Source organism: Dendrobates tinctorius, unplaced genomic scaffold (assembly GCF_039654945.1).
Source record: "Dendrobates tinctorius isolate UK_male_01 unplaced genomic scaffold, ASM3965494v1 ptg000162l, whole genome shotgun sequence".
NCBI classification, from domain to species: domain Eukaryota; kingdom Metazoa; phylum Chordata; class Amphibia; order Anura; family Dendrobatidae; genus Dendrobates; species Dendrobates tinctorius.
The window spans coordinates 8,462,836-8,476,166 of NW_027361829.1; the positions used below are offsets into that span (position 1 = coordinate 8,462,836).

Here is a 13,331-nt window from a genome sequence, read left to right on the forward strand (position 1 = left end):
AATGCTAACCACTGAGCCACCATGTTGCCAATTAGCATTTCAATCACTTCTTCTGTTCCACAGTTTAATCAGATATTCTACTTGGGGTTCCCGGTGCAACCTTTTTGTGGCCAAAGATTCTGTCCATCATTCTTAACATTGGTCTTGCATGCTTCCGCCTCACTTACTGGTGAGTCACAGCTTTGGCTTGATTGAGCTTTCTCTGCAGACAATGCTCACTCCAGGCAAGTCAGCGCTGTCAGTAACCAGAGAGGGAGTCAGAGCATGAAAAACCAGTAGGCGAACTGGTGCACTGAGCTGTTTCGCCACCCCAAGAGAACACCAAGCACCCTAATTAGCATAGCTCTTTAAACTTCAGATCTTCAACTTTTAATTTTGATAGGGCTGTACCCCTACATGGCAATGTGCTTAGTTTGTACTGTCCGTATTCGCTGGAAGACACTTTTATATAAGTAAAGGGAAAGGAATGATTCATCCTTCTTTTGCTTTTTTAATTTAACTATTTTTGACATTTTTTCTGGCCTCCTAGAGCACTTGAATCTGTGATAGTTTAATTGCTTTTATTATATACCGCAAAGAGGCTTGCAATGGATGCCTTGATAAGCCCCCCAGCGGCAGTAGAAATGCATCATGATTGTTCCACATTGAGGCTGATGGGCCTCTGAATGGGCTGGCATAGACTTCAGAACAATTTAAATGCTGCTAGCGGTGGTTATCACTGTTCGAGGTTGGAGCCGGGTGTGTCATATGCAGTACAGGCTCAGTTCTTGAGACCACTGCACCTCACATAGGGGGTTAATAAAATTACTAGAACTGTAAAAAGTATGCGTCAAGATTGTAATAAAAATTTAAAAAATAACAGATCATTTATCTAATTATTTAGAAAGTGAAGCCGATGATCAATTTGTACATTGCCACTAGTAAGGGTAGGTGCACACGGTCAGGAATCGGCAGCGCTTTGGAAGCAGCATATGTCCGCTGCGTCCAAAGTGCCGCTGGCTAGTGAACGCAGGCGATTCCGCATGTGTTAATTGAATCATGTGGATTCACTGCATCCAATACTTTATACGGGTGAAATTTACCTTGCGGAAATTCGCGTCTCTGCAAGATAAATAGACATGCGGCGGTCTGGAAAGATGCACCACATGTCCGTCTCCGTGAGTGATCCCGCATTGTTTACTAACCGTGTGCACCTACTCTGCTTCTTTTTTACTTGTGTGCCAAGTTTAAAGACAGAACAGCCCAACATATTAGTAGGAAATCAGTATCTAAGCTTTATTTTTGTTATATTTTCAAATAAAAGGTCAAGCTCGTCTTGATGGAGCAATCTGTTCCTACACAGAAGAGGAGAAAATGCAGTACTTGAAAGCTGCATATGAGGCTGGAGTAAGAAACATTGAGATGGAGTCATCAGTGTTTGCAGCAATGTGCAATATCAGTGGTCTGAGAGGTAAGGTTAATGTATTTATCAAGCTAATTGATTTTAATCACCAAGTGAAAATCTCCCTCTCTAAAACATTGCAGAATTATAAAGTCTCCCTAAAAAGCTCTATTCACAATTTTGCAGTTACTTATGGTAGTATCAAAAGAAAACCTACAAGAGGTTAACCCTCTAGCCATCCAGACAATTTTCATTTTTGCACTTTTTTTTTCCTCCTCTTCTTACAAGAGCCATAACTTTTTTTTTATTCGGTCGTCCATGACAGCACCACCTGAGAGAGGGGATCCGCCCTTCTTAGGAACAGGAAAACCTACAGATACAAAAGGGCGGCACCTCTCCCACGCATCAGTTGGTTTCCTGTTCCTAACAAGGACAGAACTCCCTACAGATCGTCCGTCATGGATAACCGAATCCCAGGCCAGCGGACCGACTCAGGTAGCGGGGGGTTCTCCTACCTCGGTCTCGCTGGGGGCCCTGGATGCGCCACGGTGGGTCCGGGTAGGATTTCCACGGCAGTGGTAAGAGCAGGCGGAGACAGGGTCCGGCGGTCGCCTTCTCCACGGGACCGGTGAGGTAAGCGGGTCCCCCTGTGTCTCCTTCCCCCGGGGGTGCGGTCCGTTCGGGCGGGCGCCGCCGGCGGTGTCCCACAAAGGGAGCGGCGGTTCCGAGCCGGCGGCGCAGTGCTAGCCCCTTGCCGCGCGTCCCTGCGGCCTCTATCGCGCGGGGAAGTGACGCGGCGAAGGGGCGGGGCCTAGCGCCGAAACCGGAAGTCAGATGCCGGCGGCTTCCGGTTGTGGTGAACGCACGTGAACGGGAGGATCGCGGGGAGCGGTCCAATGGGGGGCCCGAACACCGGTCAGAGTTCCTGCTAATCCGGAGGGGGAGCCTTCTTAAGACAGAAGGCATCGCTGCTGAGGTGCTTCTGGAGGCCCAGCGATGGACACAACAGAAGCCCCCATGGACCCACAAGAGGTGCAGCCCGTGGCAAAGCGCCCCAGTGACCAACCTAAGAGGAAGGAGGGACGTTCAAGTGGACGGAGCCACAGCAGTTCCTCTAGGTCAAAGGATCCTCCCGCAGCCCCCCATGATCCGGTACCTGTCCTCATCTGCAAGGGTAAGAGATCTGCGAGAATGTACCCTGATGCAGTGTCCCCTTATGTGTTTGATTCTCAGGGGAAGAAGGCCACAGGGAAGCAGAAGCACAAGGAATGTGCCCTCTGTAGTTGCCCCTTACCAGATGGCCACCCCAAGAGATTGTGTCAGTCTTGCGTGAGACAGACGGTAGGGACGGAGATGAGGGGTAGAACGTGAGTGGAGTATCAGACTCTTACACTCTTTCCTATTTATACAGGTAGCGGAAGAAGCTCCAAGCTTCGCTACAGACCTGAGGCAATTAATCAGGACTGAAATAAAAGCCCTATCAAAAGAAGGTTCTTCTAAAAGAAGACGAGCTAGTGTTTCAGGCTCAGAGTCTTCAGTCGGCCCTAGGAAGGAAGATATCTCCTCAGAGTCCTCGGCCTCCTCTTATTCTTCCGAAGAGGATTCCAGCCGGTTCTGCTTTCCCTTGGACCAAATGGATAAATTAATTAAAACCATAAGGTCAACCATGGGGGTAGAAGAAAAAAAGACAGAACTGTCTCCTCAGGACATTATGTTCGGGGGTCTAGACCCCAGAAAACAAAAGACTTTTCCACTAAACGAAAAAGTCCAGAGCCTGATAGACAGGGAGTGGAAAAAAACGGAAAAAAGGGGTTCTATGCCGCCCGCTTTCAAGCGTAGATACCCCTTTGAGGACCCAATAGTAAGTCGATGGGATAAGGCCCCCAAGCTGGATGCAGCGGTAGCTAAGGCCTCAAAAAAGTCATCTATACCCTTCGACGATATGGCCTCCCTTAAAGACCCCCTAGATAAAAAGGCAGATTCCTTTTTAAAGGGCACATGGGAGATGTCAGCAGGCGCCCTAAGGCCAGCAATAGCAGCCACGTGCGCAGCCAGATCCATGATGGTCTGGCTGGATCAATTGGACTCTCAGCTAAGGGATGGAACCTCGCGAGCCTCCATCCGTAAGTCTCTTCCAATTATCCAGAATGCTGCTGCTTTTCTGGCAGATGCCTCGGCGGACTCAGTAAGAATGGCGGCTAGGTCTGCAAGTTTGTCTAATTCGGCCCGAAGAGCCCTCTGGTTAAAATGCTGGCCGGGAGATATCCAAGCCAGGTCCCGTCTCTGTTCTATCCCCTGTGAGGGTGAATACTTGTTCGGCCCCGTCCTAGACGAACTGTTAGAGAAGGCCGGGGATGAGAAAAAGAAATTTCCGAGTCTGCCGAATACATCCTGGAGACGTCCCTTTTCTAGGAAAGGGTATTCCCGCAGGAGACAGGCCAGAGATCAGAACAGATGGGACAACAAAAAAACCAGAGGTACGGGCTTCATGTATGGAGGAGGGGGGCGCCAAGAATGTCCATCACGGGATAATAAGAAGCCGCCCCAATGACTAGTGGCTCCGGTAGGAGGAAGATTATCTGCCTTCTACCCGGCCTGGGCCAGAATCTCGAATAGCAGCTGGATACTGGGGGTGATAGCTACAGGACTGCACCTAGAGTTCTCCTGCGTTCCCCAAGATCGGTTCAAGGTAACTCCACTCAAATCTTCCCCGCTAGAACAAGCTGCCCTGGAGACCGAGGTCCTCGAGCTACTGGACAAAAAAGTCCTGACGAGAGTTCCAGAGGAAGAGAGGGGGAAAGGCTTCTATTCCCCCCTGTTCTTGGTCCGTAAACCGGACGACTCATTTAGGGCTATATTTAACCTCAAAGCCCTCAATAAATTCCTGGTTGTACGTCCATTTAAAATGGAAACAACACCGCAATAAAAATGCTGTTTCAAAACTGCTTCATGGTGGTCCTAGATCTGAAAGACGCTTACTATCATATACCCATAGGTCTAGCACACCAATCTTTCCTTAGACTGGCGGATCAGTTGGATGGGTCAATCCAGCACTTCCAGTACGCGGCCCTACCCTTCGGGGTGGCGGTTGCGCCTCGAGTATTCACCAAAGTGATGGCAGAAGTGATGGCCCATCTACGCGAGCTAAACATTCTAGTCGTCCCCTATTTAGATGACCTCCTTATAATAGGCAGTTCAGCCGAGCAGTGTTTAGAACAATTAGAAAAAACAACGGCGGCTCTAGAGCATTTGGGATGGATACTTAATATCAAAAAATCCCGTTTGCAGCCATTAAAAATTCAACAATTTCTAGGCCTAACCCTAGATTCAAATAAGCAGGAATGCCGTCTGCTCCCAGAGAAGCTGCTGCACCTGCATGGCCGGGTCCTGAACGCCTCCAACAACCCCTCCATGTCCTTCAGGAAAGCCATGTCCCTGTTGGGTTCCCTCTCATCCTGCATTCCCGCAGTCCAGTGGGCCCAAGTTCATACGAGAACTCTACAGGGCGAAGTTTTATGGTATCAGAGAATCCTGGGGGGTAACTTAGAAGGTCGACTGACCTTATCTAGAAACACAATAAAGTCCCTGGAATGGTGGCTAGAAAGAAATAACTTGTCTAGAGGGGTCCCTTGGGAGTATAACATTACCCGCGTGGTCACCACGGATGCAAGTCCTTCCGGTTGGGGGGCACATATGGAAGAAATTCTGGTCCAGGGCCTATGGGAACGAGATCAGATACAAATGTCTTCTAATTTGAAAGAATTAACCGCGGTAGTACTCGCAGCTAAAGAGCTCCTTATGTATCTACAGGGCCATCACGTACGAGTTCTATCGGACAATCGAGTGGCCGTGGCCTATATCAACCACCAAGGCGGAACTCGATCCAGAACTCTGATGAATGTGGCAGGACAATTGTTCCAGCTAGCAGAGCGTCATTTTTTATCTCTCACGGCTCTTCACATAAGAGGGAAAGAGAACATCGCGGCAGATTTCCTAAGCCGCAATCTGTTAAAACAAGGAGAGTGGGCCTTAAACACCTCCATTTTCGTTCAGATTGTGCAGAGATGGGGTCAGCCAGAGGTGGATCTATTCGCCACCAAGGAGAACTCGAAAACGACACAGTTTTGCTCCCTAAATCCCAGGGAGACTCCTCTGGCAGTAGATGCGCTTCTGATAAAATGGGACTTCAGGCTAGCCTACGCCTTTCCTCCCCTATCTCTACTTCCTCTAGTGTTGAGGAAGATCAGGAAAGACAGGGCAAGGGTCATAGTCATCGCCCCGTTCTGGCCCAGAAGAGCATGGTTTTCGAACCTCAGGATCATGTCGGTAGACGATCCTTGGGTTCTCCCGGACATCCCGGACCTTCTGTCCCAGGGCCCGGTCTTTCACCCTCAGGTGGCTGGCCTACATCTCACGGCGTGGAATTTGAGCGGTCACTGCTAGAAAGTAAAGGCTTCTCTCCAGACCTAATTGACACTCTACTAAAAAGTAGGAAAGTAGTGACAACTAAGATTTACGTCAGAATTTGGAAAAGGTTCCTCGAAAGCTCAAATGTAAATACTGGTGATTCCGTCCCCATAGGCCAGATCTTGGAATTTTTACAAAAAGGGCTGGACTTGGGTCTCTCCACCAGTACCCTTAAAGTACAGGTATCCGCCTTAGGGGCCCTCTTTAGCTGCAACATCGCGGCTAATTATTGGGTCAAAAGATTTATCAAAGCAACGAGTAGATCCAGACCAATAGTAAAGAATAGACTCACGCCATGGGATTTGAACCTAGTCCTCACAGCTATGACAGAAGCGCCATTTGAACCCATCTCGTTGGCCTCTATTAGGAGCCTGTCCCTCAAAATAGCTTTCCTAATAGCCATAACGTCAGCCCGTAGGGTAAGCGACATTCAGGCATTGTCTAGGCGCCCACCTTTTCTTCAGGTAAAGGAGGATAGGGTAATACTTAGACCCGACCCAGCATATTTACCAAAAGTAGCCTCCAGCTTTCATAGGTCGCAGGAAATAGTCCTTCCATCATTCCTCCCTAAACCAACTAATGAGAAAGAGGAGAAGCTACACACTTTAGATGTTAGGAGATGCCTCTTGGAGTATCTAGCAGCTACCGATCCCTGGAAGAAAGACAATGCTCTCTTTGTCTCCTACCAAGGCCCTAGGAAAGGTCTTGGGGTGTCCAAAAGTACACTAGCCAGGTGGATTAGAGAAGCAATCTCGTTAGCTTATGCCTCAAAAGGTAGAGTAGCTCCGGAGAAATTGAAGGCGCATTCCACCAGAGCCGTGGCAACCTCGTGGGCCGAGAGGTCGGAAGTCTCCATCGACCAGATTTGTAAGGCGGCCACTTGGTCCTCTCCGAGCACTTTTTATAGTCATTATAGACTAGACTTGGGTGCCTCTGCAGACCTCTCCTTCGGTATCAGGGTTCTGCAGGCTGTAGTCCCCCCCTAAAGTAGTGATTACTCTCTGTAATTCTCTCAGGTGGTGCTGTCATGGACGACCGAATAAAGTCTTAGTTACTCACCAGTTAACGGTATTTTTCGGAGTCCATGACAGCACCCATAGATTCCCTTCCCTTAATTAATTTGGGTGTGCACGTCTTCCCTTTGTACATATCCACGGGTGATAAAGATTTAAGTATTGATATTGTTGTACATATAATTATGCATTAACCTTGGAGGTCCTCTTTTTATACTCTGTAATCCAACTGATGCGTGGGAGAGGTGCCGCCCTTTTGTATCTGTAGGTTTTCCTGTTCCTAAGAAGGGCGGATCCCCTCTCTCAGGTGGTGCTGTCATGGACTCCGAAAAATACCGTTAACCGGTGAGTAACTAAGACTTTCCCTGTTGACATAGCTGTATGCGGGCTTGTTTTTTGTGGGACAAGTTGTACTCTTGAATAACGCCATTTACTTTACCATTGTGACACTAGTCACTACTCACTGACAAGCTATAAAGAAGGATAGTCAAATGTTCAAGTGTCAGATACCAAGAGAGAGCACCTCGTAAGCTAAAGGGGAAAGGTAAAGGTGTACACAGGACACAGTCCAAGATCAGACTACCAGGAGGATAGCAGAGCAAAGGGGCTAGACAAACAGATGGTCAGAACGAGGTCAAAGGTCAGGCAGCAATAGATCAACAAAGGCAAATGGGCACCACCGAGCAAATGCTACAGGCAGAGGTCTGAGACTGACAACTTAGCTAACTTGTTAATCACTTCGCATAGGGAACACCTGAAGTAAGCTGAACTCCTCTTAGTCTCAGATGGGATGACTGGACTGTCTATGAAAATATTGAAAGCTCAGCACACCCCTGCACTAGATTGGAAAACTGAACTGTCACTCACTGTGTCCAAGGCACACTGAGCAGAGAAATCGTGACAAGCATTTAAAGTACTTAAGAAAGGGGGAAAAAAATTCCACGTCAGGTGAAATCATAATGCAGTGTATAGCATAAGTTGAAATATATAGTAAAAATTGCTAGGCGTTTCAGAGAAAAACATTCATGGCTGAAATCATGTATCCAGGCTTGGATTCATGCTGCCTGTGGTTTGAGAAGCATGAATTGAGAGACTACCTTTAAATGGTTAAACAGCAGTGATCAAAGTCAAGCAAAATATCTGCTGTTAGCCTGCAAGCCCATTATGGAGCAGATCCAGATCAGCAAAATGCTCACGGTAGGGAAGGACGGAGTCAGAGGTTTTCCAAGTTAGTAAAAAATGCACCATCAAAACTGATAAAATAACTAACCAACTTATTCTCACTTATCCCCGCCGTTGCAGCACCATGTCTCTGATACTGTGCGCCAGTCTTCTGTTTGCCTGGCTGCAACTTTGTCGTTCCATGCACCCATGTGATTATTGCAGCCAATTATGGGCGTCAGTGCCAAACTGCATAATACCGGGAGATTTATGCAACATATATACTAAACATGCATTCATATTTGCTAGATGTGTACCACTAACATGGTTTAAGGTCAGATATTTAAAAAAAATGTTGGAATAACATTCTCGTACATGCCTCAACACTTTATTCCTGCAGTATAAATAGTATGTAAGTTTATACTTAAAATTACAACTGTCACACAACTTAACTTGGATCTAGCATAACACTATGCCACCCTATGTATAGACAGAATGGCTTAGGAGAGGTCTGCCCTTCTATCGGCCAACATGGCACAGAAAAAACTGTGCTGTTCGGCTAATAGAATTGATGAAGGAATACAGAAGGGGAGTACACAGGATTCATACACTATTTATCTGCTGTGCTCTCTGATCGCTCCTATAGGACAAATTTGTGATCATACAGTTCTGCCCTAATAAGAGAAGCATGGCCTGGGAATCTGTCAGCAGGATTTCACTCCGCAAACTATTATATGCACATTTAGGTCTTTCAAAGACAAGTCCAGCAATACCTTTATGTGGCCTGTTCCTCCGTGCCGGAGAAATCAGTGTTTGAATAGATATACATATGAGCCAGTAGATCTGACACCTCTGTCACTCCAAATCTATTCCCCTCCCAGCGTCACTTCTTCCTGCTTGACTGACAGCCATTATGCTGTTTAACTTCAGGCATACGAGACAACAGAGAGGAGGAGACAACACTGGGTGGGAAAGAGCTGGAGTGACAGAGGCCTCAGATCTACCATAGCTATTTGATTATCAATGCAAATACTGATTTCTTAGTAATAGAGGAAAAGACTGTCTAGGTAAAGTTATTGCTGGACTTGTCTTTGAAAGAGCCACATGAGCACATACATAATTTGGGGTGTGTAATCCTGCTGACAGATTCCCTTTAAATAAAAAAAAAAGTTAATATTATTGGAATAGCAGCTTTGTTATTTTATTCTAATGATGGTAAAATAATGCAGTGAATAAACTCCTGTATATTCTGTATGTATTGCCTGTGATTTATTGCTAACATTGATGTCATTCTAGCTGCGGTGGTTTGTGTCACACTCTTGAATCGTTTGGATGGAGACCAGATCAGCAGTTCTCATGATGTCTTGGTAGAGTATCAACAAAGGCCTCAGAAGCTGGTTGGATACTTTATAAAAAATCATATGGGTCAGGTTTAAGTCTGTGTTATGACTGTCATTTAATGTTACATTGTGATGATTAAGATGTTTTGTAGAGCTAGATATGTACATTTGACATACATTCTTATATGACATTTCTTAAAGGGGACCTGTTGTGAAAAATTGCTATTAACCTGCAGGTATGGGGTTAGACTGCAGGTCAATAGCGAAAGAACCAGAAAGGAAAAAAGGATCCTCCAAACGCAAAATAGTGTCTAAAAAGTACTGATTTTTATTTAACAATTATTTTAAAAAAGGACAGAATTAAAAAAAGGAAATGACAACACATACAAACAGAAAATGAAAAATACTCTGTTCAGAGGTTATAATAAGAATCACTCCATTTATAGGGGTTTATACATATAGAGCCTGTAAACTAGTAAGTACCTAATATTGGTGATGGAAACAGATGTTGCAGTCCTAATCACACTAACAATGCAATATACATCATGATGAAAATCCAAGACAGTAAGGGTTAATATGCAATAAACAACGTGCTGAGTGCTTAATACTTGTACATGATGCTGGAGACTGTCCCAGGTGTGTGGTGCAGACCAGACGGCTTGGATATTAGAAATAAGGCTGTAATAGCATGATCCCAAACCATCTGGTAGCAGACAGACCAGGGGCAGTGACACAAATATGGTTTACTAAGCAAAACTCAGTATAGGCATACAGAGAGGCATAGCTACCAGCGCTCCAAAGTGCAACAGTGGAGCCTCCTAACGCACGTTTCGGCAGTTCGTCCTTCTGTTTGTTTGTGTTGCCATCTCCTTTCTTTTAATTATGTCCTTTTTTTAAAATAATTGTTAAATAAAAATCAATTCTTTTTAGCCACTATTTTGCATTTGGAGGATCCTTTTTACCTTATCGGTTCTTAGTCACACGGAGGATCGTAAAGACTGTTTAGGGCACAATAGGCTCTTAATAACGTTCTGAACCTGCCCAGTGCCGGTCAATCACTGCTCTGTTTATAGAGAGCGGCAGCGGTAACTGCACCTCCGGAACTGACTTACAGCAGCTCAGCATTGGGGCCGGATGTCAGGCATTGTCGGGAGCGCGGTTACAGCCAATGATCTCTTTACACAGAGCAGTGACTGAACCTGTGTGAGCCCCACTCCCGTGACTAAAACCTGAACTTACCGAGAGGCATAAAATTAATTTCCTCACGGCAACAGGGCTGTAAGTGCTGGCACCGGGCAGGTTCAAAACGCTATTACCCTGCAAGCTAACCCCCATATCTGCAGGTTAATATAGTTTTTCACATGACAGGTTCCATTTAAAGCTTTTATTTGAGGCAAGTCATTTTAAAACATAGCTGCTGCAGCAAACAGCTGATCTCCCTCAGTCCTTATTTTGCCAGGAAAAGTCTCAGCCAGATGTCCCTGTAGAATTACATGGTGGCTTTTCAGATTAACCTCTTCACGACCTATGACATATTTACATCATTGGCCGTGTCCCTGCATTTGATTCGGGCTTGAGTGCTGAACCCCGCAACTGGATCCACACTTGATGGCTGATATAATCAGCCATCAAGTGCCTCTGTTAACTGCTGCTGTGAATCACTGACAGCGGCATTTAACATGTGCCGTCTGGAAGTGCGTCACATGTCCCGTATCGCCCCTTTTACGTGATCGTGGGGCAAGCATTCAAAGGAGATCATGATTTTTGCTATACTTAGCAATGTTGAAGCCCTGCTATATGTGGCACAGGTGATTGGAAAATCTCAGCTTCAAGTCTCCTATGGGGATTACTGAAGCCAGTAAATGTGTTAGTTTAAAAAACCCAAAGTTCAAATCATCCCCTTTTTCCCCATTCAAAATAAAATAATAATAAAAAAACACACATTTACTATTGATATTCAGAAATGTCCAATCCATCAAAATATAAAGTAAATGTATCCGATCAATAAACGACGTAATGAGAAAAAAAAAATCAAAACGCTAGAATTACATTTTTCTGGTCACCGCACCACTGCAATAAAAGTCAATCAAATCAGCATATGTACCCCAGAATAGTATCAATAAAACCGCCTGCTCACGGCCCAATAGATAGGCCCAGATCCCAAAAAATGGAAACGCTACTGGCCTCTGGAAATGGCGACAAGGGCAAAAACTTTTCTTACAAATTTCGGATTTTTTTTTTAAGCATTTAAATGAAAAATAATCTATACATGTTTTGGTATTTGCGTACTCGTACTGAGCCGGGGAATCATATTGCCAGGTCAGTTTTACCATATAGTGAACATGGTAAATTTAAAAAAACCATCAAACAATTGTGGAATTTTGCAATTTCACCGCACTTGGATTTTTTTCCCGTTTTCCAGTACAATATGGGGTAAAATCAATGGTGTTGTTCAAAAGTACAACTTGTCCTGCAAAATAACAAGCCCTCATATGGCTACATTGATGTAAAAATAAAAAAAAGTTATGGCTCTTGGAAGAAGGGGGGAAAAATGGAAAATTGCCCGGGGCATGAAGGGGTTAATTTTCCTCCATGTAATAAAAGGACTGCTCAAATCAATAGGGGCGCAGCTCCATAAAGTGACTTTCTATTGTGGCTCTCACAAGGGGTCCTGAGTAGTTGTCGTCATTCTATCATTTACTTATGACTTTGTAGGGTTTTTGGTTATTTGTTGTCTTCATGAGACAATCCCTGTAAATGTAATACAAATGAAGATGCATCTAAAGTGACAAATAATATTATTGTCCTATTACTAGTTAAAAGAGAGGAAAAAATGTGCACACTGAACGTAGTACTACACTCCAGCGAGATCTGACCACTTGTAGTAGATGTGAAAACTGGAAAAGAACATAGGTATACATAGAGATTAGGGGTTTTTAATCAAGACTGTTTGCATTAGGGCACAGCTTCTCCAACCTTTTCTTCTCAGGAATCTTTAGACAAACCAAAGGCATGACAGTTCCTTACCATCTGTGGTGGAAGCCCATGCCAAAAATACCTTTGAATCCTGAACCCTGTATTGCAATAAAATTTTACTAAATTAATCAATTATGTTGCTAAACCATAGATTGCTGCAGCAAGAAAAAGAACTGTGCATTTCATAATTTTTATTTACAGTATATAGCCCCAACATATTCCGCTGCACATTACAATTAAGTAGGGACATGTACACACAATAAAAACAATACAACGTAACACATTTCACCAGTTACAGGAGGAGTAAGCTTACTGCGCCTTACCAACACTAGAGGGCGCCTCAATGGGGAGACCTCCCGCACAATATGAGGCCCTGCATTAGAAGAATGGGGATGTATCAGAACTGTACATCACTCACATATGCTTGCTTCATGTGTTGCGTACTTTGGAATTCTGCTTGAACTGTAACCCATCTACTGTAGTTTTCATTGTATTTATTGAAATGTTTCAGTATGGTGTTTTGTTTGCGCTTCACTTCCTTTTCTGATGGTAACTCCACACTGATTCCATTGTTTGAGATATATTGTATATATGGTGTATAATTTATACTGTATATCTAGAGAGACTAATTTATGACATTTTTAATAAAAAAAGCTTTTATTTCCTATATGTTTATTGTAATGTCTAATAGACAAGATGAGCGAATAAATTTTACTAGATTCCAAAATGGCCAAAATCCTGTTTGGTTTTTTTTTTTGTTTTTCTTTTGTAATTTTCACCTGCGTGTATTCAGCAAAATGGTGGTCACTGGCCACTTTTTTTTTTTTTTTTAACCAGAATGAAAAAACAAATTTCTGTACTCACCTTTCTAGTCCCTCCATGTCACCTTTCTGGTCTTCTCTGCATCTTCAACTCACAAGCTTGTGAAAATTCACAGCGTCATGCACAGAAACTTTCAGGCCCCATCAAAGTCGGAACTCCTGGCCCAGTGCA

At 44.5% G+C, this 13,331-nt stretch overlaps 1 protein-coding gene across 3 annotated transcripts in view; it reads left to right on the forward strand.

The window, feature by feature from the left end:
* The window catches only part of UPP1 (uridine phosphorylase 1), a 38,186-nt gene extending 25,112 nt beyond the window's left edge, over window positions 1-13,074 (forward strand). For all 3 annotated transcript variants that reach the window (XM_073549841.1, XM_073549843.1, XM_073549842.1), the window contains exons 7-8: window positions 1,304-1,450; window positions 9,319-13,074. In XM_073549841.1, the coding sequence (XP_073405942.1) occupies window positions 1,304-1,450; window positions 9,319-9,458 (287 nt within the window). In that variant the 3' untranslated portion in view covers window positions 9,459-13,074. The remainder of the gene's footprint in view (window positions 1-1,303; window positions 1,451-9,318) is intronic.
* Window positions 13,075-13,331: the final 257 nt, after the last annotated feature.